Source organism: Antennarius striatus, chromosome 5 (genome assembly GCF_040054535.1).
Source record: "Antennarius striatus isolate MH-2024 chromosome 5, ASM4005453v1, whole genome shotgun sequence".
Taxonomy (NCBI): domain Eukaryota; kingdom Metazoa; phylum Chordata; class Actinopteri; order Lophiiformes; family Antennariidae; genus Antennarius; species Antennarius striatus.
The window spans coordinates 11,162,722-11,186,882 of NC_090780.1; the positions used below are offsets into that span (position 1 = coordinate 11,162,722).

At 38.2% G+C, this 24,161-nt stretch overlaps 1 protein-coding gene across 2 annotated transcripts in view; it reads right to left on the reverse strand.

The window, feature by feature from the left end:
- Positions 1-19,838: 19,838 nt before the first annotated feature.
- LOC137594812 (SLIT-ROBO Rho GTPase-activating protein 3-like) overlaps positions 19,839-24,161 on the reverse strand; it is a 34,367-nt gene continuing 30,044 nt past the window's right edge. For both annotated transcript variants that reach the window (XM_068314353.1, XM_068314352.1), the window contains exons 20-22: positions 23,608-23,760; positions 23,141-23,456; positions 19,839-22,161 (exon numbers count right to left, since the gene is read on the reverse strand). In XM_068314353.1, the coding sequence (XP_068170454.1) occupies positions 21,688-22,161; positions 23,141-23,456; positions 23,608-23,760 (943 nt within the window). In that variant the 3' untranslated portion in view covers positions 19,839-21,687. The remainder of the gene's footprint in view (positions 22,162-23,140; positions 23,457-23,607; positions 23,761-24,161) is intronic.

A 24,161-nucleotide genomic window follows, 5' to 3' on the forward strand; every position in this document is an offset into this window, starting at 1 on the left:
TCATATTAAGGCATTTAATTTTAGGTACTTTCACCAGAATGATCGCTGGGAGTCTTCTGATGTTACAATATGATATTTGTGGTAAGATAGGTTTCAGATATGAATTTAAGAACTGATGGAAACAATAAAACCAAGTGTTTCTACAAAATACAATTTGCAGTAATATTTCTTTGCATTACTTTGTATGAATTTCTCCTAAATATATTTTTGTATCTTTTTAAAATCAGAATTTTAAATTCATTGTAGAACTACAAATATTAAATAGGAAAGTAAACTCAGTGAACATGAACATTGAATAAGGGCTACCATGTCATTTTACTGTAATCTTGTGACAAGGTTATGTGCAAGTGTGATTTAGATAAATTTACATTTTTGTCAACAAAGTGCAATCCATACAATTGCCAGCATCTCCACAAAATTTCCAATAACTACCTAAAATAAATACTTTCTAAACACTTTCATGATCATGGTGCTAAAAAGCGTAACACTAGCTCCGGGTTTCAGACCATTATCATAATTTTATTCAACTGGATGATGAAATGAAATTATACTTATTTTAAGTACTACTGACACATGAATTTAATTTACTAAATTGCAGATGTTCTCTGGACTGGTCTGAATCTGATATTTAGTTTTCCTCTACCTGTCAAATCCAACTTTAATGCTTGTTGCTATTTATATCCACTATACCATTGTGCCGCTTAAGATAAAACTATAGTAGTTTGAACATACCTCCTTGATTCCTCTAAGGAATAGTTTAACATTTTGTGAAATATGCTTCTCTGTTCTGCTGCAGGAGTTACATGTCGATATATACTCATTTCTGTACATTAAGATATGACAGAAGTCAGTATGTAATAAAAATTACAACTATGAGTGCACGCAGCCTATATATCTCAGTACAGACAGCCTCTTCTTGGATTATCTATGTCTATAATTCTAGTAAGTAGATTGAATTACAGTCTAGATTGATTCATAGTCTATGAATCCTATACTGCATCAGCTGAATTGATCTCTAATCTAGTCAACATATATGAACTCTAGAAATAAAAATACATAATAATAAAAAAACAGATGGGATGCAGTTCATTTCAAATTACTTAACAGATTATAACATTATCAATACCATAGTCCACTAAACTGAGGGAAAGTTTAAAATGCTTGTTTCTATTTTGTTTTTCCACAACACTGGTGGAGGAAAAGTGAACAAACATCGCTGTGATTTGATTTAGGTTTTCCACATCGCTTCTTGTTTTGGTTTTCTGCCTGTAACTTATCACTACATCACTTGAGGAAATGAGAGTTAGTCACAGGCTGTTGTTATGTTTATAGATTGGAATAAGATAGGAGAACATAGAGGAAACTATAGTTTACATATTGACCGTGAAGGTTTCAGTTTATTTGAATCACATCCAGAGTGGCCTGCTGCGCTCACTAAGATTCATGTTTCTATAAACATTTTACGTATGTAGATTCATGGATGAGTTTACTTCCTTATTCCACAAGTGTTCGGGTTGGTTGAACAACAATATACTGATGCCAAGAGACAAATGAGAAGGATTTGTACCTTACAAGGTGTTTGAATAGTTCAGATGAAAATAATCAGCTGTACTTTTTAAAACACAGTACACTATTTATTTATGTATTTATTTATCTTCAAATTTTTATTTTCCAGCTAAAAACAATGAATCTCTGTCTGTATGTCCTTCACAGCTGATGAGTGCCGTCCTTGGGGACGTTGAGACGTGCACTATTCAGGGTTAGGATTGCAGGGCTGAACTCTGTGTGAGATACACAAACAGAGACAAGGGATATACTGCATAATAAAAAAAAGACTTAATTATAGAAAAGTATTTTCTCACTGCACGCTCTAAAAATAGAGAAACAGACAAAACTTCTTACATCAAATGGCAGCCATACTGTATGCACCCAGTTCATGCCTGAGTAGCAGCTGGAAAATCCATTCATTAGATAGCATGATCAATTTACCAATTTAAAAGAAAGCCACTATAAAAAAAAAACCCCAAACACATCAGTCTGTATTAGCTGAAACATCCCTAAAGACACTTGGGAATAGTTTTCTAAATGTTTTCATCACTACTGTGGTATCAATACTGCAATTCCTACACCACTGGTGTTCATGGAAACCTAACATTACACTGTTATCTCAACTATTTTCATCTTTTGTTTACTTTCATAGCAATGTTTGAGAGAAAATAAGCTAATTGGGCAATGAAGCAAAATAATTTCAATTCTTCTTCTTCTCTCAAACTGACACAAAGATACATTTTCTAGTGATTATATTAAGTGCATAGTATTCCAGTGGTAAAATATTTCCGTATTACACTTTAAATGTTTTTTTTTACTGTAAATACTCATTCTCAGGATGCAGGAAAGGCTTCTTATAGACAGTGATTAAATGTCTCTACATGACTTTGTACTCCACTGCTTTCCTGTGCAGAAAAGAAAGAACGTATATTGTTAATTGATACTGCACTAATAATAAAAAAAGAAGAAAGCAGGAAATCCAAAGCATTACTGGGCCGTCATACATGTCAGCACATATGCTAAGATAAACAACTAATCCACTTACAGTAATCGCCTGATTGTGATGAAAGGTGACTGACAGCTAATCTGTATTTTATTTTTCTTGAAAACAAATGTCAGATGTCTGCTTTAGATAAACTATGATTGACCATAATTGGACAATGATATTGAGATGAATTGGTTCTGAAAATATTTGCCAAAGTGAAGAAAGAATTGTATAGAGGGGTCAAACAAAGCATGACTTACTTAAGGATCATATAACTGTAAACATATGGGATGACGATAAGATAAAAACAGAGGAAGTGTAGTTTTGCATAAGGAAGTCAAGGGTGGTTTAGATATATGCCAGAGTGGTACAGGATATTTACAGTATGAGAAAAGTCTAAAGTAGTAAGGTGTGCTGCAGGTGTGACGTAAATTTTCAAAGTGGATGTTGGAATCCAACAAGAATCAAATCTGAGCACTGAACTTTGCAGTGGTGATAGACGAATACAGGGTCAAGATACAAGAGTCTCCATGACTAGGATGTTTGCAGATGTCAGTGATCTGTAGTGAGAGTAGGAAGCAGTTCAGGGGGAACCTGAAGAAGTGGAGGTTTGCATTAGAGAGGAAAGGAATAAAAGTGAGCAGGAATAAAATGAATACAGTTTGTGCAAATGTAATGAGTGGAGATAGCAAAGAGATGGACTGGGTGGAGAAGAGTGACAGGTTGACAGGATGGTAGTGAGACTAGTTTAGTGACACTAAAGAAGCAACAGGAGGTGGCAGAGGTGATGTTTGGATTGGGAGTGCCCAGAATAGAGAGAATTAAGAATTAGTGTATTAGAGAGCCGATTCATGTTGGACGTTCGGTGGGAAAGAGATTGAGATGGTTTGGACATAACTTTGTGGGGAACAAGACACTGAGGATGGAGATGGCAGACAGAGAATACTAGAAGGAGATGATTTTCTATGGCAACCCATAACGGGAAAGTGTTGAGAGATGAAGATAGGATTCTGTCTTGAAAAGGAGATTCAAATTAGTTTTCAACTCCTGCTTTGACTGAGGTGAAGCATTAAATGATAATACTGGTACTGTATATCATATTACTGCACAATTTCTACATATTATTTGTTGTCTAATTGACTGAAAAGTTGTAAATGTTTTGGAATTGGTTCAGCCAGCAGAACAGCAGCAAAATTTATTGGTAGCTGTAAACCACAAGTCTTTCTCCTGAGGGTTTTGTTTTTGCTACAGCTCAGGTAAGAGCTACCAAACTCAAGAACCTTGCAGATAAACAAGATTTAATCCTAACTCTAACCCAAGCTTTAATGCTAATCAGACCAACTTTTCTTAACAGCAGTTTCAGACACTCTATTGCTAAAGCCCTATTTAACTTGCATAAGGTCCGCTCTCAAGCAATGTTCCCTCTAATTTTTAATGTATTTGGGCAAACACACAAGCTTCCTGAGCGCACTGAGGATCACTGTGATCAACATCAGATGTGCACGCTGTGGCTACACACCAGTATCACACTTGTTCAAAACCTTGGATCATTGCAAGTTACATGGCTTATTAAAAGAATCAAACTACAGAAGCAATTTTCATTATTTTACTTTTAATATAAGTCATTTGGGCGGCACGGTGGCGCAGTGGTTAGCGCTGCCGCCTCACAACACGGCGGACCCGGGTTCGAGTCCCGCTCTGTGCGGAGTTCGCATGCTCTCCCCGTGTCTGCGTGGGTTCTCTCCGGGTTCTCCGGCTTCCTCCCACCTCCAAAAGCATGCGCTTCAGGTTGATTGGCCGGTCCCGAATTGACCATAGGAGTGAGTGTGTGTGTGAATGATTGTTTGTTTCTGTGTGGCTCCGTGGTACACTGGCGTCGTGCCCGGAGTGTCCCCCGCCTCACGCCCTGAGACTGCCAGGATAGGCACTGGCTACCCCGCGACCTGCGTTGGCGGATTAAGCGGGTTGGGAAATGAATGAATGAATGAATAAGTCATTTGGCCCACTTGAAATGAAAAGGACAAAAATCATGTTCTTCAAGAGATGTCTAGCATGTCATAAGTGAGGGTCCTGCTTCGGCCATGGGAAAAGAGCTACTTTGGTCGGTGAGGTTCAGTTGTTCCCTGGCTTAGGGTCCTGTTCTGGAAGAAATGACACATTCGTATACATGTGGAAACCTACACTGGCACGCTGACGACACAGCTGCATCACATTCATGTAGCATTCATGTAGCGGCCAGGTCACATGTTGTCTTGGCTCCAATTAGGATGTGATAAATGTTTGACTGTTGGATTAGACTCGCCTTGGGTTTTCTGTTCACTGGTTGTGTGAGCTGGGCTTCCTTTCCTACAGGATAGTTATTTCTTGGAGGACACAGACGTCAGCAATGGAATCTGACAATGATTTACCATATTGAGACCTGAGCTACCAGGTTGCATGGCGATGGAACATGAACCACGACTCTTCCTGTCCAAAGATGTGGTGGGACAGCTGAGCAGACCAAAAAGGAGACTCACACCTTTTAGTTGTGTTCAGAGTTGTTTGTTTTAAATTGTTTAATGAGGCTGGCATCTAACATGGTTGTTTTTTCTTAAAGGGACCAGGCCAGTCACTGTTTCATAGGAAGAATTTGCTTCTTTTTTTTTTTGCCCCCCCTTGAATTTTTATTTTTTTTATAAGGGGTGCTGTCAATGCTGGTTGTTTTCCTCCCTAATTGTGTCTGCTATACAGGATATCCATTGTACAAGGCCGGACCCATGCTGATGCTTGCACATTGTAGGGGGATTGCCCTGGTGAGACACAACATTGATGTGCACTTTTAACACAGTGTGATATTTTAGTTTTTATTAAATTTTAATAGTATCGAGTTTTTTTATTGCATGCTTTGTGTTGGTGTTGGGTCTATGTCTCTACCTTTGTCTCACCAGGGGCCTCCGTAGCAGGGGTCTCGCATCTGCAGAATCGGCCTTCCTAGACCAAGGAGAATCCACCAGCCATTCATAACGATATTTTAAGGGGATTTGTTTTAAATGGTTTTATGCTATGTCTGGGGGGTTACAGTGATAAATTTGGAATACAGATATATACCTGCCTCTTTTCCACATGCCTGACAGGAGCTTCCATGTTGTACAGAGACAGCTTATTGGCCGGTAGTTGGATGGGGTAGATCCCTTCTGTGGGTCTTTCATGATCCTGCCTTCAGTCAACCATTCTGGGTGCGTCCCATCCCTTAGCAGCTGGTTCATCTGTGCTGCTAGATGCTGATGGAGTGCTGTTATCTTCTCCACCTCAGCTCTTGGTGGGTCTGACCCTGCCAAAGAGAGTACAGCTTTGATGGTTGAGTGGAGAAGGTCGTCTTTATTCTCCTGGCCTCTATCTCCTTTGTGTATCTCTTCAGTCGGGTAGCCAGAGCCGTTACTCTGTGTTTGACAGTTTTGAGTGATTCAGGTATGGAGAGCTTGTAGTATTTCCTGGGTACCCCTTTATTCATCATGTTCCCCTTCGGCATCTCAGCTAGCTGGCTGACTTCTCTCCGTGTCGTCTTTATCTTGGCCTTTAACCGTCTCTTCCATGGAGGGTATTGTTTGTTATGCCCTGTGTTGATCTTATATCCCAGCATCTCGAGGATTACTGTTGCTGTACTGTGGATCAGCTTGTTAGTCTCAGTTATGTTCCCTGTGGGGATGGTTCTTATTGCAGCATTCACATCTTCTAGCAGTTCTTCTGAAGGCACTTGACTTCGGTATTTGTCGGAGGCTCCAGGTATCCATTTGGGTCACGATCTTCCTTGTGGGGGGGATGGTGAAATCCCCCCGCTGACCTGGCGTCCTGGCTCCCCCTTGCTGTAGCATTGTTGTACTATTTCATCGATCTGTAGTTGTGATAGCAGTTTTCGGTTACGGATGTTGGAACACTGGGCTACCAGCTGTTTCTTTGTTAGCCTTGATTGTGGGTTTCGAAGAATCCATTGGTCCCACATCCGCCCCATATATCCCCTCTCTCTGGGATTACTCGTGTAGTAGCATTCCAACAACTCCATATTCACCCTTGTCCATGTGTGTCTTGTTCCAGTAACCCATTTCTCATCAGATTGCCCTGGTTCCCTTGCAACTGACGCAGACCTTGTTAACCCGGGTGACATCCGAGCCAGTATGACTCTGTCTTTATTGTGTTCACTCATGACTGAGGTAGGCTGGTATAGCATTAAGGGTCTTGCCTATATATATATATATATATATATATATATATATATATATATATATATAATCAACAAAAATATAAACGCAACACTTTTGTTTTTGCTCCCATTTTTCATGAGATGGACTTAAAGATCTATAATTCATTCTAGATACACAATATTACCATTTCTCTCAAACATTGTTCACAAAATGTGTGATAGTGAGCACTTCTGCTTTGCTGAGATAATCCATCTCATGGAAAATGGGAGCAAAAACAGAAGTGTTGCGTTTATATTTTTGTTGAGTGTGTGTATATATATATATATAAGAAGATCTAAGAAAATATTTGTAGATCTACTGTACAAGTTTATTAATGTAATTCAGAGTGTCACAAAACAATATACTCAAATATTTAATCAACTATGTGAACAACAAAATCATATACAGTAGTTGATCCACTGTAGGTAGTTCATTTTCCATAGTGAATCTGGATTGTGTTTGTAGCCATGTATTTTTTTCTTCTGCTGAAGAAGTCGTTGTTGGAAGCAATTGGAAAATAGTTCTGGTAACATATGCTGAATATTTATAACTTGAGTTTGACCAACTGGTTGCGAGGATCACTGTTATGTGGATATTTAGCTGTAATTTGTTGCTTCAGATTCTTATTATTTTTCATCCCCAAAGTGAGAAGTTCAGCAAGCCTAGCATGCTGTGAAGCTGTGCATTGCCAGCATACTAACACGCTTTCAAAGACAAAGACAAAATGCTCATCTTAACATGTCATCATTTTAACATAGCTTTTTCGCAAACTATAATTGACAGGTGTTTCTTTGAAGTCCAAATCTATGCTGTCAGTTTTGGACACATTGAAACTGAATTCTAATACACCAAAGGCTTTGTTCTGTATTTTCTTTACATTACAAAAAGGTTAAAAAAAAACAACAGAAAGACGGACAGACAAAGAGACTCGCAGGCAGGCAAGCAGGCAGGTAGGCAGGCAGGCAGGCAGATAAATACAATTATGGTGGCATGATGGATAATGGGAAAATCCAAACAACTCTAATTTGAGAATTTAGAATGATTGGAAGAACACTGACCAGTATGCATATGTGGTGTGTTTTTACACTGACTCTACCCCACACGTTGCCAAGCAACTATGATATAGACACACAGTCCAATTATGTTGGTATGTTTTATTGACAAAAACAAATATACAAATTGGACTTTGCATGTAGAACATTTTATGAGGTACATGTACAAGTTAATTAATCACACTGTGCTAACAAATCTAGGCATGTGTTCTTAATGAGATTCTGGCTGCACCCTTGCCTCCAACTTCAGAACACATATGCATGTGTGCTAAAGCTAAAGGATAAGGAACAGATAAATGCAGAGAGCCATGAGGATTTAGCTCCATTTAGTTCCATCCACACGCTGTTTTACGTTTGGAAAATATTCTTAGATGTACTGTACTGAATATATGATACAGCATAAACTGGAGAGAGAGTGATGAGAGTTGTAATGTATAAAAATGCCGAGTTTATTAATGTAATTCAGAGTGTTATCAAAACAATATACTCTAATTTCTAAACACTGTGAATAATTCCATTATACGCTGTGGATGTGGACTTTATGGAAAATGTTACTTAAAAGGAATATTGTAAATCTCTTATCATTTCTGTAAAGCCAAATCTTTGAACTAGATCCGTGGGGCAATTTAAAGTCTCCTGTGGTTTCACATTTGGATATATGCCCGTCTGCTTATAATAATGCATAGCTGCTGAAATATCCAATAAATTGCATTTACTCTATTATTATCATCCCATAATATATTACAGTGCATTAGTGATCAATCATATACCACATTGTCACTGTAGACAGGCCTTTGTGGTGCAATGAAACCAGAGTGTTCAGGAATCTCAGCCAAGGCTCAAAATTCCGTGCAAAAATTTCTTTCTCACTGTTCCTGTTTATAAGGATGACCTACAATTCACCATAAAATTATAAACCTAGAACTTGGATACATTCAAGTTTTACAATACAGTGGAAATTTACTGTTCTGCAAGATGGATTCGTACCACAAAGTAATAATGTATTCCCACCACCAATACCTGTACCTAAGATTGTTTGAAGTTTAAAACAAATCTGTAAGCAACTTTCTGAGTTCGAGACAAGTGTCTTGCAGCGTTAAAGAAAGTGTTAAATGAATTTATTAATAGACAAACAAAAAACTAAATAAGTTCATTTTGAAATCTACTGGTTCTATCTCTTTTGTTCAATTTTATGGTAAACTGTCAAGTAACGTGAGTGCAACTAATGAAAAAAAAAATCAAAATATGGAAGAAAAATCCTGAATGACAAATCCACTCCAAAATGTATAGGGTTTAATTTTGATTAACCTTTATACAAAGTTTTATCAGAATCAATCTGGCAGAAGTAATAATGGACAGAAATTGTGAAAAGTATAGAAAGTGTAAGGAAAAACTAGAATCTTCCTACTTGTGTGCAGCTAAAAAGTCATTGGTTCTCAGGAAGTTATATTTGACTAAAATTCAGATGTACAAACAAACTACAATAATCCATTAACCTCCTTGATAGAGGTAATTATGCTTATCCACTCTGTCATGCACGACAGCACGTAAGGAAACTATGTGTGCTTCAGTAGAGCAGCACGACACAGTAAAATATTTGACATGTTTCATGAAGGTCTGGGCACAAAAAAGCATCCTGCTGCAACAAAGCACAGGCAAAAGTTAGACACTAACATCCAGCACTGAGAAGCAACCAAATCACTTAACATCAGTCACCCCAAGGGTGTGATTTGTTGGGTGGGATGAATTTTATCCTTGGGGGTGTAGAGGTTAAGCTATGTTTTAAGCCACTGAGGTATACACACGCCACTTTATGCTAGATTACTGTTTTATTTCTAGTTTCTCAGTTAACACAACCAATAGTTAACATCAACTGGCAAAACATTCAGTGTTCAGTGGTAAAAAAAAAAAATTAATGCTTCCTTGCAGAAAAACTAACCCAGGCCACATTGGTTCCTATTTATACCTGAGCACCAATTATCCCCAGGAGACCCAATACATCATTTGGCTCCTACAGGAAATAATGGGCAGACTATTAAAGAGTTTTCTCGCTTATCCTCTACTCTGCTGGCACTAACTTTCAACCTGATCTGAATTGTCAGCAGTTTCAATGTTCACGAGCGTTCCTATGCACAAAAATACATTGTGTGTTTGTTTGCTGCTCAGAAGTCCCCAAAGATGTCGATAAAAGAAGTACAAAATGCTGAAAACAGCATGATACACCAACAGGAAGGAAGAAAAGGCCACATGAAGTCCAACATCAAAGAAAACTGTTCACTTAATTTTTGTTATTTTGACATGACATGTGAAATTTTACTCTATGGGATTTTAATACTATATTTTTCAGACCGTTCATGTGATTTAGAATTTAGGCTCATGGGGCCTACTATTAACTTAAAAAAGAATTATTTGTGCTGATTGCTTATTTTTTTCATGATTAAAAAAAACCACAAAAGCAAAAACACAATTGAATCAAGTAAAATTCCTGAGCTACAGAGATAGCAGATGTTGCATTTATGGATTTATTCATTTGGGTCTTATGTGAAGTCATAGCTGAAGAATATGTGTCTGCAGCTGCTGGTGTCAAGTTACTCTGTTTTAGTACAGTATCTTTACACAAAGTCAGAAATGCAATACAGCCCTACACATTGGTAGCATGTGTGGACATCAAACCTCTAGAGGTTTGGGTTTTTAAAATATCTCTCTTGTGTATCTTGGTGCCACTGCCCACTGTGGCTGGTCATTTCTTGTCCACAGGAAGAGCAAAGGCTAAGCAAACAGACAAAACTCTGCTGGGGTGTTTCATAACACAGTGGAATCACAAATGTGGGAAAGAGATCGCACATCTGTGTCCCATTTTAAAAACAGATGATATGCATGAAATCAATTTGGGGGAGCTCTCAGCAGTTAAGTGTCGTAATAGAGCTTCAAGCTTTTCATGACATTCACAAAGATATATAATCAAATCTCAATCTATGCTGCTCCTGGCTATTCACATGATAAAACCCACTGGACCTTTTAGTTAAGGGACAGACATTCCATTTATATGTTAAACAGATGGAAGTGAGTGCACAAATTCTCATGCAATCAGATAATCTCAGTTTAAAAATGTGTCAAATCACGGTATGGACATGTCTGCATGCCGCTGAAATGGAGAACCTCCTAACTACCACATGGCGGATTCTAAGGCAATAGTGTGTCCCTGAGAAATTATCACCTTAGGAGACACTTGACCTCACATTCACACAATGGTGGAAAAAATACACAAACCTACAGTGGTTAAAGTAAAATAATTCATTATTAAAAATAAGAAAATCCATTATCAGAATGTTTAAAAAAAACGTCAAGCATCTACTAAGTCTACCATTTGTAATATTCAATATAATGTGGTTTTTTGTTGTTTTTTTTTCCATGGAGGACCTCAGGAGTCCGTCAAGGTGAGGGTGACAGTGAAGCGAAGGGAGAGCGGAGGCGGAAACATCTGCCAGGCAACATTTTGAAGAAGACAGCAGACGAGTTTGTGAACTGAACTGCCACATAGTGTTCTGTGACTAAACAACCAAGCAGAGCTGATCATCGCTAACAGTGTGAGAGAAGGAAAAACGTAATGGCTCGAAAGTCTTGCGTCAATCTCAACAAAATTGTACTTATTTCAATTTATATTCACATTATTTAAGATACTACAACATCATAGAATCAATCTGAACTGACATCAAGCATATCTTGCTGTCAGCATCTCGTTCAGTATGTCAACCACAAAGGTGAATAACCAGACTATTGTAATGGGGTTTTGTTTTTCTTAGGACAGGACACAGTGTATAAGTACAAGATATTTATTTATTAATTCAAATCATGCATAGGTTGAGTAGAAGTCCAATAATATCATCAATGATATGGACAGACAAGTTCAACAAATACTTATCTTATTATAATGAGATCTCTGGAGACGATGAACAGTCCTTCGAAAGCTTTATTACAGAATATTCTGGGTACAGGAAACTAACAGACAGGCGCTGCAGTGGTGTTCACGTACAAAGATATGAAAGGATCACACATCATTTATACTCAAAAAGGCATGGCAAGGGGGGGTATTAACCTCGACACATCTGCTCTCAACCAGTTCTTTACCGGTTTCAGTTAGTAGATCATGACCTCTTGATGTTAACAAAAATGTCAAGTCGATAGTTTTACAAAACTATTTGATGACACAACATAATCAGTCACGCGAACCCTGAGAGAACACATCTATTGCAGACAAAATTATTCAGAGATACCGTCAGTCATGCAAGCATTTCCAAATATGGTCAAACAGTAGATTATATCCATGCAGAGCCTTCATGACCTCAGACAGCCTGGTGCCACCTTCACCAGCGCCGAATAATTTGACACAAACACACACACACACACACACACACACACACACACACACACACACACACACATAGATATATTGATGCAATACAGATCAAATCAGAACACCAGTACAACAATTCCAGATCTTTGGTTCTATGAAATGATATTATTTTATTGTATTTTATTGTATTATTTTATTGTATTTAAAACATTCCACCACACTATCAACAATTTGCAACTATTTAACACAATGGGACATTTTATTTTCACATGTTTATGGGTTAATTTTTATTTATTTTTTTGCTCTGCAGATATGAGACTCGTAATAACTTCTACTGTAATCTCATAATGTATACATCCTGAAGTACTATGAATTCAGAGAGAGTTGCTACTGTTTGTCATTATGTACTTGTGAATATCAGTCAGTGACTCTGTAAGACCAAAGAGTTTGTACTGTAAAACTTGCTGCTTCATGTAAATTCTGTGTCTGTTCTGTGGCTATTTCTGTTTGTATTGTTCACCAAACTATTCCATCAGATGTTTGACTTTTTACTTATTATTGTGATTTTACTCTCGGATAATGATAACTGACAATGTTTACACTACTGGGTCATCAACTGGGAATTTTGACATAACTCAACTTGATATCCACCTGAATGACATGTCACATTTCATGCTCCTTCATTTCTCCTCCATCTTGAAATATGTGCAAACAGCCATGTCTCTTTTTCAACTTTGATGCATGACTACCTCAATACCTCAGAGTACAAATAGAAAATTTCCACTGAAATTATCTTCAGTGCTTTGGCATGGACTCTGAAATGATGTTTTCAACCACAGCACAATGTTAAGTAAGAAACTGCTTGAAAAGTTTTGACGGAGAAGATAACTTTTGCTTCATATCTGAACCCTCTCACCTGCAGGATACAGATAACATGCATTTTTCTATAAGACTATTAGTTCCACTGTTGATGGGTCCAATGGGGTTTGGGTTATCTGAATGAGATATTTATCACTGCGACCTGCCAGGGGTAGTTTACCCTTTGACACCTGCCTGTGGTTGTCAGTTATTATCTGGCTTTATCTTTCCATCTTCCTGTTCGAACCAAAATTCCATTTGACTGAGATTTTTATGATTAGACTCCTAAATCTAATGACAGTTACCTCATCATCTTCCAGTTGTTGCTGTTATATCTGGCAGAATGGGTGTGAGGTGAGTCCCCCCTCGAGATTCTTCTGATAGGAAACAGATTTGTGGATGTTTACACTTCTTATACTGCAGGGGAAAAGGAGCCAGAGGCAGCATCATACTATGAAACTCATTTCATTCACATTTAATGAATGACTTACACTCACAGACATGGTACAGAAACCCTGAGGTTCCATGTCACAACTTTTAAGATTTGTTTTGTCTTTGTTTAGGACATTGATTTTGTCTGTTAGTCCTTATGGACTTCTTCAACCCCAGCTCATCGTCAATCAGACGGGGAGAAATAAATATGATCTTATTCTCAATTTAGTGCTTCTGTTGAGATGTTTGCATCTATCTGCAATGTCTCCTCTCAAACTAGAGATAAATCATCTTGTCATCTAAATCTCAGAAAAGGAGCAACATTTCTTTGCATTACGTAATATTTCAGACATTTATATTATCGCCACAGTGAATACTTGTCTTACTTTTTCTAATTCATAGCTTTTTAAATATATAAAAAATAAGTAACGGTACATGCTAACTTTCCTGACTGAATAAAAGTCAGACAGACACATATAGCTACAGACTTATAGTTTACCAACAGCTGTTTTCTGTTAAGGCTGACTGTCAGAAAAATGTAGATGAAAAGAAACATACTTTAGCATGGACCTGCAGGGAGAACACCTGCAGAGCACAAAGTCAAGGCAGCAAGATGAATGTTGCTGCTTGTTATTCTGTCATTTTGTGTTGGTGATATAGTATAAAGTATATATTTACCAAAGGAATGTAACAAGACACACTTTATGAAGCTGCTTTTGAATTTAAGTTCACACTAATACTCAGGGGCGGCACGGTGGCGCAGTGGTTAGTGCTGCCGCCTCACAACACGGCGAACCCGGGTTCGAGTCCCGCTCTGTGTGGAGTTCTTATGCTCTCCCTGTGTCTGCGTGGGTTCTCTCAGGATTCTCCAGCTTCCTCCCACCCCCAAAAGCATGCTCTTCAGGTTGATTGGCCGTTCCAAATTGCCCGTAGGAATGAGTGTCTGTGCATGGTTGTATGTCTTTGTGTGTGGCTCCGCGGTGCACTGGCGTCGTGCCCGCAGTGTCCCCCACCTCACACCCCATGCTGCCGAGATAGGCTCCGGCTCCCCGCTATATCCGGATATAGCGGTGCTAATCTGAATAGTCTAGACTAATAGTCAGAATGAATATGAGGGGACTTTATTGTAGCTTATAAATAGAGGTTTTATGTTATTTTAAGTAAACAAAAATGACAAAACTATTCAAACTGAAGAGTTCCAAGTTTGAATGTGCTAAATATTAGTTAGGGCTCTTTTTACATTTGATGATTGATCTAAAGGTCTGAAGGAGTTTCATCAGTTACAGTTGAGCATATTCAATATAACTAAAATTTAAGGAGAAGTAATGGTGTGGAGGATAGGAGGTAGGGAAATAGAGTTTGTTCCATTGTCATGCTTTGTTCAAGAGCTCTTATTACTTTTTTAAACACAACTTTAATGAAATGTGGCGCTAATTTCAAAACTACTATAAAATAAAAACAGAAGTTTCTCAGTTTTGCTGGGACAGCCTTCAATCTAATGTTGTGAATAACTTTAAACCTGTCCGTATGGACCTGTTTCAAATGCACTGATCAAAAAGTAAGGAGTTAATCACATTTATGACACTGTGATGACTCTGGGGTATTTGCACTAACTTAGTGAGTGCACTAATGCACTTTAATAACATGGATTGGCCAATAGCCATTCATAGAGATTAAATGCAACACAAAATAACTTTAGCGGCAGATTCTTTAAGTCCTGTGAGATGCAAGGTTGGGCATCCATGGATTGGAATTGTTTGTCCAACGCATCCCACAGATGCTCAATTGGCTTGATATCTGGCAAATCTGGAGGCCAAACAAACACCGAAGAGTCATTGTTGTGTTCCTCAAACCATTCCTAACCTTTTTTTCTTTGTGGCAGGGTGCATTATCTTCCTGAAAGAGGCCACTGCCATATACACGCCTTTCTTGTTTCCAAGAAAGGCGTGTATATGGGCTGCAAGAGTGACTAGGTATGTTAGGTGTGACTAGGAAACATACACACTGGCAGGACCCAAGGCATCTCAGCAAACATTGCCTCAGGCATTTCACTGCCTCCGTCTGCCTCATTGAGTGCTGGCCGCTGTGACCTCGTCACAGGTTAAATGCTTTTTCTTCCTTGGAAAACTTTTGATAGGTACGGAGCACCTGGGAACATCCCAGAAGAGCTGCAGATGTTCTGACCCAGTAGTCAAACCATCACAATTTGGCTCTTGTCTTACCCAACCTTTTTGCGTTGCCCATTTTTCCTGTTTCTAATGCATCAACTGCAAGGACAGCCACAGCATACAAAATGAACAAAATGTTCATTTGCTGCATAATACATCCCACCTGTTAACAGGCGACATGATCAAGAGATCTTCAGCGTTATTCACATCACTATTAAGAGATCATAATGTTATGGCTGTTATCTATAATGCTGTACTTTAAAACACTTACTACCCCTGAAAAGCAATTGAAAGGTTTAAGTTTAGATTAGACCAGAGGATTTCCTCAGCTCAGTGGAATGTCATGGTCACTAGCAATAGATCTCAGTTGGGGATGCCTGACACATTCCCTTTAGAGTCTTGTGACACATGTAGCTGGAAATGACAGACATAAGGAACAGTTTAGCATAGTTGTTCTTTTGGTGCTTAAGAATAATCAAAAGCATTTGTGGGAATTAATTCTCTTGACATGTCCACATAAGTTTGGAGTGGTTGTGTTAACTTCCTGTCTTTTGAAAAGTGCATTTCTTTACAAGTTCATTTTCAAGTTGCCTCAGTTTTTATAGGTGGTGGTTATCAATATTTATGAACATTAAATGGATTAAATTCTAGGTCTTGAGTGATGTGAAATAGGTAAATCCTTGTGAAGACATTATAGTTAATCCATCTCTGCAGTCTTCCTTGGAGACAGAGCATTTAAATCATATTTTATTTTGTCATATTTGTCAATGTGTTAGTTTAACTGATTTAAAAATTACTAAAACAATAACTTGAAAATCTTTCATATTCTACCAGCCCAGCATGACACAACACAAAAAATGAGCAAACTGCTGATGATGGTATCAGAGTTTTTTTTTTCACATGGACAAAATAATTTGGTGGATGTGTCCAGAAGGTTGTTGGACAAAAGCAATTATCAAATTGATTTGAGAACTTTTTTGCCTTGTCTAATACAAAGTCAGGATAAAAAGTCTGAGTCTGCTTTAGAAGATGAACATTATTGAATTACTGTGGTTACACAATATTATGGGCACACTACAATATTATTGCAATATATTATTCTCACAGCAGAATAGATGTATGTTATTTGCAATTATGTGAGAAGTATGTAGATTGGTGCTGGCATTGCCATCATTTAAAATGAGCTGCAAAACATTAGCACAATATCATGTATACCTATGCAGAGTCACAGAAGTCAAAATCAATCAGTATTTAAAGGATGTTTAAATTGCATTATGTTGAAAAGTATTCATAAACTTTCAAACCTTATTTAAGTAATTTTGTACACTCAGAGGAGGTATTGCTTAAACACCCATTTAGTGTGGTAATGTTATTTTAGCAAGCTTCTGAAGTAATAATAGTACTATGCCTGAAGCATGAATCAATAAGGAAAATATAAAACACAGTTGGAACATTTGTTTTGGCAGGAGGGCCTTTGTTCCATATATAGCATATATAGAAGTATAACAGCGAGACATGTTTTTATAAACCCAGGAGGTTATATTTTCACCCTTATCTCCTTGTTCATCACTTGTTTGTCTATTAACAGGATGATATAACTTGTCTACTGATATCTACTGGAGATGCAGCCTCCACTTTGAGAAAAGTCGGACATGGTTACAAAAAAACACTCATTCACTTTTGCTGGACAGTGGATGGATCCAGGAATTTTTCTCTGGCTCTGCTCAACGCAGCAAATTAGGTTACAAAACTTTCATACAGTGAAGAATTACTCCATAATTCCTAGTAAAGTAAAAAAAACAACACAAACATGTTTTTGCATATCAATATCTTCTTGCAGTTGTGAATGAGAAGATCAGAAAATCTTGACAAACAGGTAGAAACATTCACCCTTGGCAATGACAAGCATGCTGTACTGAGTTCTATTATTATTATTATTATTATTATTATTATTATTATTATTATTATTATTATTATTATTATTATTATTATTATTATTATTATTAATATTATTATTATTATTATTATTATTATTATTTTGTCTTTATTATTTTTTAATTTCTAAGAGCATTTATGCCTATGATTAACATGATCTAATTGTTACTCTAATAGCCATGGTATTGTAATACCCAGCATTGTGTTAACTGAATCTCTGGTGACTTTATCAATTACATCACTGAATGAATGAATGAATGAATGAATGAATGAATGAATGAATGAATGAATGAATAGAACTTTTGAACTAGGAGAACAACCTGAAGAGGTGGATGTTCGTGGGTGGCCTGTTCCCTCTTGGAAACCATTCATGCCTGGAACCAGGCATCTCAATAACCTCAATAAACACACCTAAACGAATTAAACCTGGCTGACTCTGAGTGCCAGAGACTGAAATTACATAGCCAACCAGAATGAAAATGATCAGGACATGGGAAACAAAACAAGGAACTGATGATCATATAAGTCTGTTTTATAAAGGCGTTCATCTGTTTCGTCCGTGTTTCTATTTTCCTTTTTATCTGAAGCATGTAATTTAGATAATCAATGACTATTCAACCATTTCTTTCAGCTCAGGTTTTCTCTTCGACACTTACTGTCGTATCAGCAGGTAATCAAATTAGGCAGTGAAATGAAATTATCAAACTATGTATGACAGGGCTTGAGGTTGGGGGGCTCTGCTTGTGTGCCCACAAGCAAAAATATGGGATCAAGCAGCTTTTATAGTCGAGTTAAAATGTCAATGTAATATTGGGCAGAATATTGTAATCTAATAGTCTCTAGACAACACTGAGAACTGCTGTCATCATATGTCTGAAGCATATCAAATATATTAAAGCTATAATCTGTTTAGTAAGTGAGGCAGTGGCAAGAGAGTATATTTAGCACCATGCAGTTTCATTGTTCTTTATTTGAATATGATTATTTTATACTACTTTGAGAGTTGTTGTTTTATCTCATTTGTTTGAGAGCTATATATGTTAATCTTATTAAAGACTGAATGTTTTTTCCAACATAAGTGCTTCTTAAAGACAAAATATCTTCCACAATACAAGGTGTCATCGAGTCAACCTTGCAAATTTAATGGTGAAAAGAAAAGGGCCATTTCCAACCAGCGCTTGGTTTACCCTGTGTGTCTTTGTCTTTATATTCTACTGTGACAATGGCTCCATCCACAGGGGACCAAGGGTAACTTGACATTTTCAGGAGTATGTAAGAAATGTAAGCTGTTCCTATATGGCAATCAAAGTTATATTTATATAAAATATATTAATATATAACAGAATTGAAATGAAAATATATCAATATCCTTTAATATTTGGCCTGCACATGACAGCCATTCTGTTAAGGAATGGCTGATTCACTGGTTCTGGATTCATGGCTCACTGCAATCCAACACTCATCCCCCAATTTGCCTGAGTCTAAAAACTATATCAAGTGAATATCTGACGGTTTTGACAGCCAAATGCAGATCTGGCCAATGTGATAGGAGAGACAACCTACCAACAACTAATACTGTACTCAGTTATGGTGGGAGACAGCAAAATAATTCAAAGAATGGTACAAAAAAACACATGTAATGGGCTTGTTTGCATGGTCTCTACCAATTATATTAGTAAAAGGTGGGGGAATTTTGTCTTCTCTGTATGATACCTTTTTTAACATTTAATTCCATAGATCCCAAATTACTTTAGAATACATTGCAAACGGCCCAGAGACACCTTGAGGTACGTCAGAGGAATAAGTCTGGGTGCATTAAAAGAATCAAAAAACAACCACAAAAAGTATATGGGTTAGTTACAACAGCTTCAAATTTTGGATAGGGAGGAAGCGATTGATCCAGGATTATTTTTCACTTTCACATCTTATAAATTAGATTAGGATTTATTTTAATTGAAAGGTATTGATGGCCATTGGCAGATGCATGTGATCTATTAAACACTTATCTAGGTCTGTAAAAGGTCAGTAGGAGGCACTTAAAAGCTGCTCTAGTCATGTATAAATGAACTGAACGGTTTCTGGAGATGCTCTACCTGATCTCCCTCATTTTCATCACCACAAAATAACAATGTGGTTTGAATAACTCATTATTATTTATAGAGACATTATGTTGCATGCATTTCCAATAACTAAATAAATGGTGGACTATCATCAGCACCATTCCTTTTCAGTTTTCACCAGTTTCCAAACAGCTGAACATTACAAGACAATAAGAAGAAACATTTGTGGGATTTCACTGATTTATTGTTTTGTTAACATTTGTGCAAGGATAAGAGTTACAAAAATCTACAGACTGGACATGATAATATATCCTGTTCCTACCATCCTATTTATACAGGCATCCTCTAACATTATGTATGATTTCAGCTCAACATACCTATTACACTTTAACGATGAAGTGAAGTGATTATCCTTATTAGACAAGAAACACCACCAACAGTAAACAAGTTCATCTTAACACCCACACAGTCTGAACTGAGCATGTGTGATCTAAATGTTATGTAAGCTTCAATGATGCTGATGATGCTGATGAGCTACATCCTGTTCCTAACATGCCGGCAAAATGAAACCACAGAACCTCGTACAGCAGCGGTTCGCTATCGTGTTCGTCAGTGTATTAGTCACTTGGATTGGAGAACATTTTGTTTATTGAGGTAACAGCTCGTCTTTTTGATTTAGAGATGACTATAGAACTATTATGAGAACATTACTGATCTTGAACGTCTTTGTGTTTGTTGCATTTCATTTTCTTGATTGAGAAGTATGTACATTTTGGAACAGCCAGTTTTGACGTGCAACAAGCGGTCGTGATCCATGGGTTAGGAAACGCATGAGTTTCAGGTTGCTGTTCATTGAGTGGCTGTGCTTCTACCAGTCAGCTTTGCCAAACCCAGGTTATAGGACAGATTATTGGGCAGTAGTAATGACGCTGTTGCGCAGCAGTGCCACACGTGACAAAGCCTGACTGTTGCTGATCAATCTCAGCCTCAGAGAATCTTGTCAGACCTGTCATCTGGAGCTTTCATTTGAAAAATATTTCCATTCAGTTTAAACCCATTATATGAAGAACTATTGTTTGTAGGTTTGTTTGTAGAAAACAATTGTCAATGTAGAGATATGGAATTGCTTTATCTAGTAGCAACTATAAGAACTTTAAAATAATGTAATTCTAGCCTGGTGTTCCCATACAGCAATGGGCTACGTCTGAAATGACTCAAATGGCATGATGGCACATAGTTTACCCTTTAGGGAGCAATCAGCCCCGATATTTAACTTTTGTAAGAGCATTTCTTTACAACCTCTCTCACAAGTGTAGCATCATACATCTGTAATTTCCTAATTTATCAAATGTTACATATTGCATTGTGGGATTGCAGGCACTCAAGATTTTTACATATTTACCAGGCACATTCCAAATTGTAATGCTGAGGCGTTTCAGAACACTACACAGATTCCACAGTCAGAATTCAGACACTGAAATAACACAGCAGACAATGCCAATTTAATAGAGGCCTTTCAGATGCTTTCAAGGAGTCTTGTCTGTAGCAGGAAACTTTACAGTTTGATGGTTTAAAGATGATGGGAAAGACTCTCAAAGGAAACATTTTTGTCAATATCAATGGTTTCCAAGGAGTTCAAGTTTGCATTGACGACCGTACATATAGAGAGACTGAGTGTCTATATGATTAGTGGTGAAATATTCCTTGAAGTGTGGCCTCATAATGGAACATTAAACAAGGTACAGAGCTCACATCATTTCTGGAACCGAATAATGTGATATGAGATTGTCATTGTCAGACATCAGTAAACAGAAGTATCATCCAGTGCACTTTACACAACATGGGTATTCATAAAACTCTATAGACCTTTTTCTCTCAGGTTAAATCCTATTTCTGTGTAATATTGTTATACAGTATATTTATTTTTACATTAAGTCAGTCAGAAACCAGCAGTAGCCCTCCTGCACTTCAAAGATTAGTGGTTTATATTTATCATACAGTCCTGATGGTGTGATGTCATTCACAATCACTGCGTATCGCTAATGTTCTTCAACCACTTGAGTTTTGCCTGACTGGAGCTACATGTTACCTTGCTTGTCTGAGGATGATGATGAGGTGGACGGTGATGGGGACGGAGGTTTAGGAAAGACCCTGTCAGTGGGTGTGATGCTGGGACTGCCGAGACCAGAAGAACTAGAGCTGCTGGAGCGGTGCGGCCCCCCCTGGCTCTGTCCAGTCAGAGGTGCAGGAGCAGGTCGGATTGGTCTGGCAGGTGGGGGCCTTAGCGGTGCACTCGGCCTTCGTGCCGACAGCGCAGGTTTAAACGTGGTCATGGTCTCAGAAGAGGAGCTGCTGCTTGTGCGTCGCATGGCTGCATCCGGATCCCTAATCACCATAGTGTGCAGAGGGCTGCTGGGCAGCTCCTGGGATCCGTCAGGGTGTTTGAGGGGCTCCAATGTGTCCAAAACAACATCAGGGGCATGTTTGGCCACATTCTGTCTCTCCAGCTCTCGCAACTCATGGAGAGCTGTATTCATGGTTTTCTCTATATCCTGAGAAACATGAGATAAAAATTTTAACACTTGGAAATTTAAACATTCAGGCAAACAGAAACTAAAACCAACGGTCAACTTTTTTTCTCTTCTAATTTAAAACCTGGTATTTTTTTCTTCCTGTGTGATGTGGGTATTACAAACAGCTAATAAATATTACGTCCATTCATTCATTCATTCATTCATTTCTTAAAGACAAAACAATTGTTATCGTCTCGTCTTCAGCCGCTTTCCCGGTGTTATAGGTCACAGGATCTGCTGGAGCTTATCTCAGCTGACAGCGGGTGGGAGGCTGGGAACACCTCAGATGAGAAAACAGTTCATCGCAGGACCACATGGAAGAGAGACAACAATTCACACACACGATGTCTGTGTAGGTTCTCAGTTATCCAGGTCATGGTTATCCAAAGCTGTTTAAATCAATCCACTGGACTTTAAGAAAGTTTCTTGTAAACAATTCGCCCCTCATCCAACAGGCTTCGTCAGTTTGTTTAGAACTCCTACAGAACTGACAAAGCCTCTTGGATGGGAGGTGAAGTGTTTCTTTAAGTCCAGTGGATTGATTTAAACAGCTTTGAAAAATTCACACACACATTCACACCTACAGACAATTTGGAGTGATCAATTCAACTAAGCTACATGTTTTTGGATGTGGAAGGAATCGGGAGAACCCAGAGAGAACCCCCGCAGACACAGAGAGAAAATACCATCAAAGAAAATCCCCAGGCAACGGTGCTATCCACTGCACCACCATGCTGACCATAAATACTTTAATTTTCCACAAAATTTAGGATAGGAGTTGAATGAGATTGCTTTGAATTACATCTACATCTACTCTATACAATAATGACCTGTCAGAATATTAAGACCACATATCAGATTGCAATTAATTGGAAAGAAATACACGGAATAATGCACATTTATATGGTTTTTGGTGAGGAGCTTTTGTATATTTCAAGGCCTAAGTATCAACACTCACCTCAGCGAGTGCTTCAGCTTCGAGGGCTTTGTGATCTCCTAAACTTGCATGTCGAGTGGTGCTGGGTGAAGACCGCTGAACGTGGCTGTTGACAAAGGCCTTTCTGTCTGGGTGGTTGACACAGCCAGCACCGGCAAAAGTGGTGAGACGTCGTTTCTCTGGACTGTCTGATGGCCCCTTGCAAAGGGCCACTTTGCGTGGGCTGCAGGGCCGAGGCATAACCCTGGGGGGCTGTTCTGAAGCTCTGTTGGGGCTGTGACTATCGGCGCCATTCCTGCGGCGTGGAATGGCAGCTCCATCAGACCGCACCCTCAACCTAAAACAGATCAGTGTCACTTTTATTAGTCTCAGAATAATGCTTAATAATGACTTACCATTACAAGCCAGTATACTACATATACTACATGTACTGTTGATATGCTCTCACTGCTTATAACATGTGTCCCATGAAGGTTAAATGACCCCACCTCCCAAAGGCTGCTCCGAAGCGACGCTCAGGCTCAGGTGTGTGTTCAGAAGGAGATTGGTGGTCGTTTCTCAATGAGGCTCTTTCATCGTGGTGTGGCCCACTGCTGGCAGCACCATCAGTCCTCTGGACGCTGTCCGAGAAGGCATCATCCCTAATACAAACAGACAGAAGGCAAAGGATCTATGTTAATGGTATCTGTCCTCACGGAATGTCAATACTAGTTTTTAGTTTGACAGATCAATATTTATAAAACTTAAAACTCTTGAAATGGACACAAGAATCCTCACCGATTAAATTCTTGCTACGAAAAAAACCTCAACAAAAAACAGACTGTCTCATTACTTTTCGAGACAACATTAATGACTTCAGTCACATTAGACCCTGAATTGCATTTAATTTTGTTATCTGGCCTCTAATGCAGGAGTGTTTATCAGACTGAAGCAGAAAATAAAGGCTGTTTATTCATTTGTTTATTCATCAGCGGTAATCGTCTTCTCTTTAGTCGCTTTTCTAAAGTTATGGGTCACGGATTCTGCTGGAGGCAATCTCAAT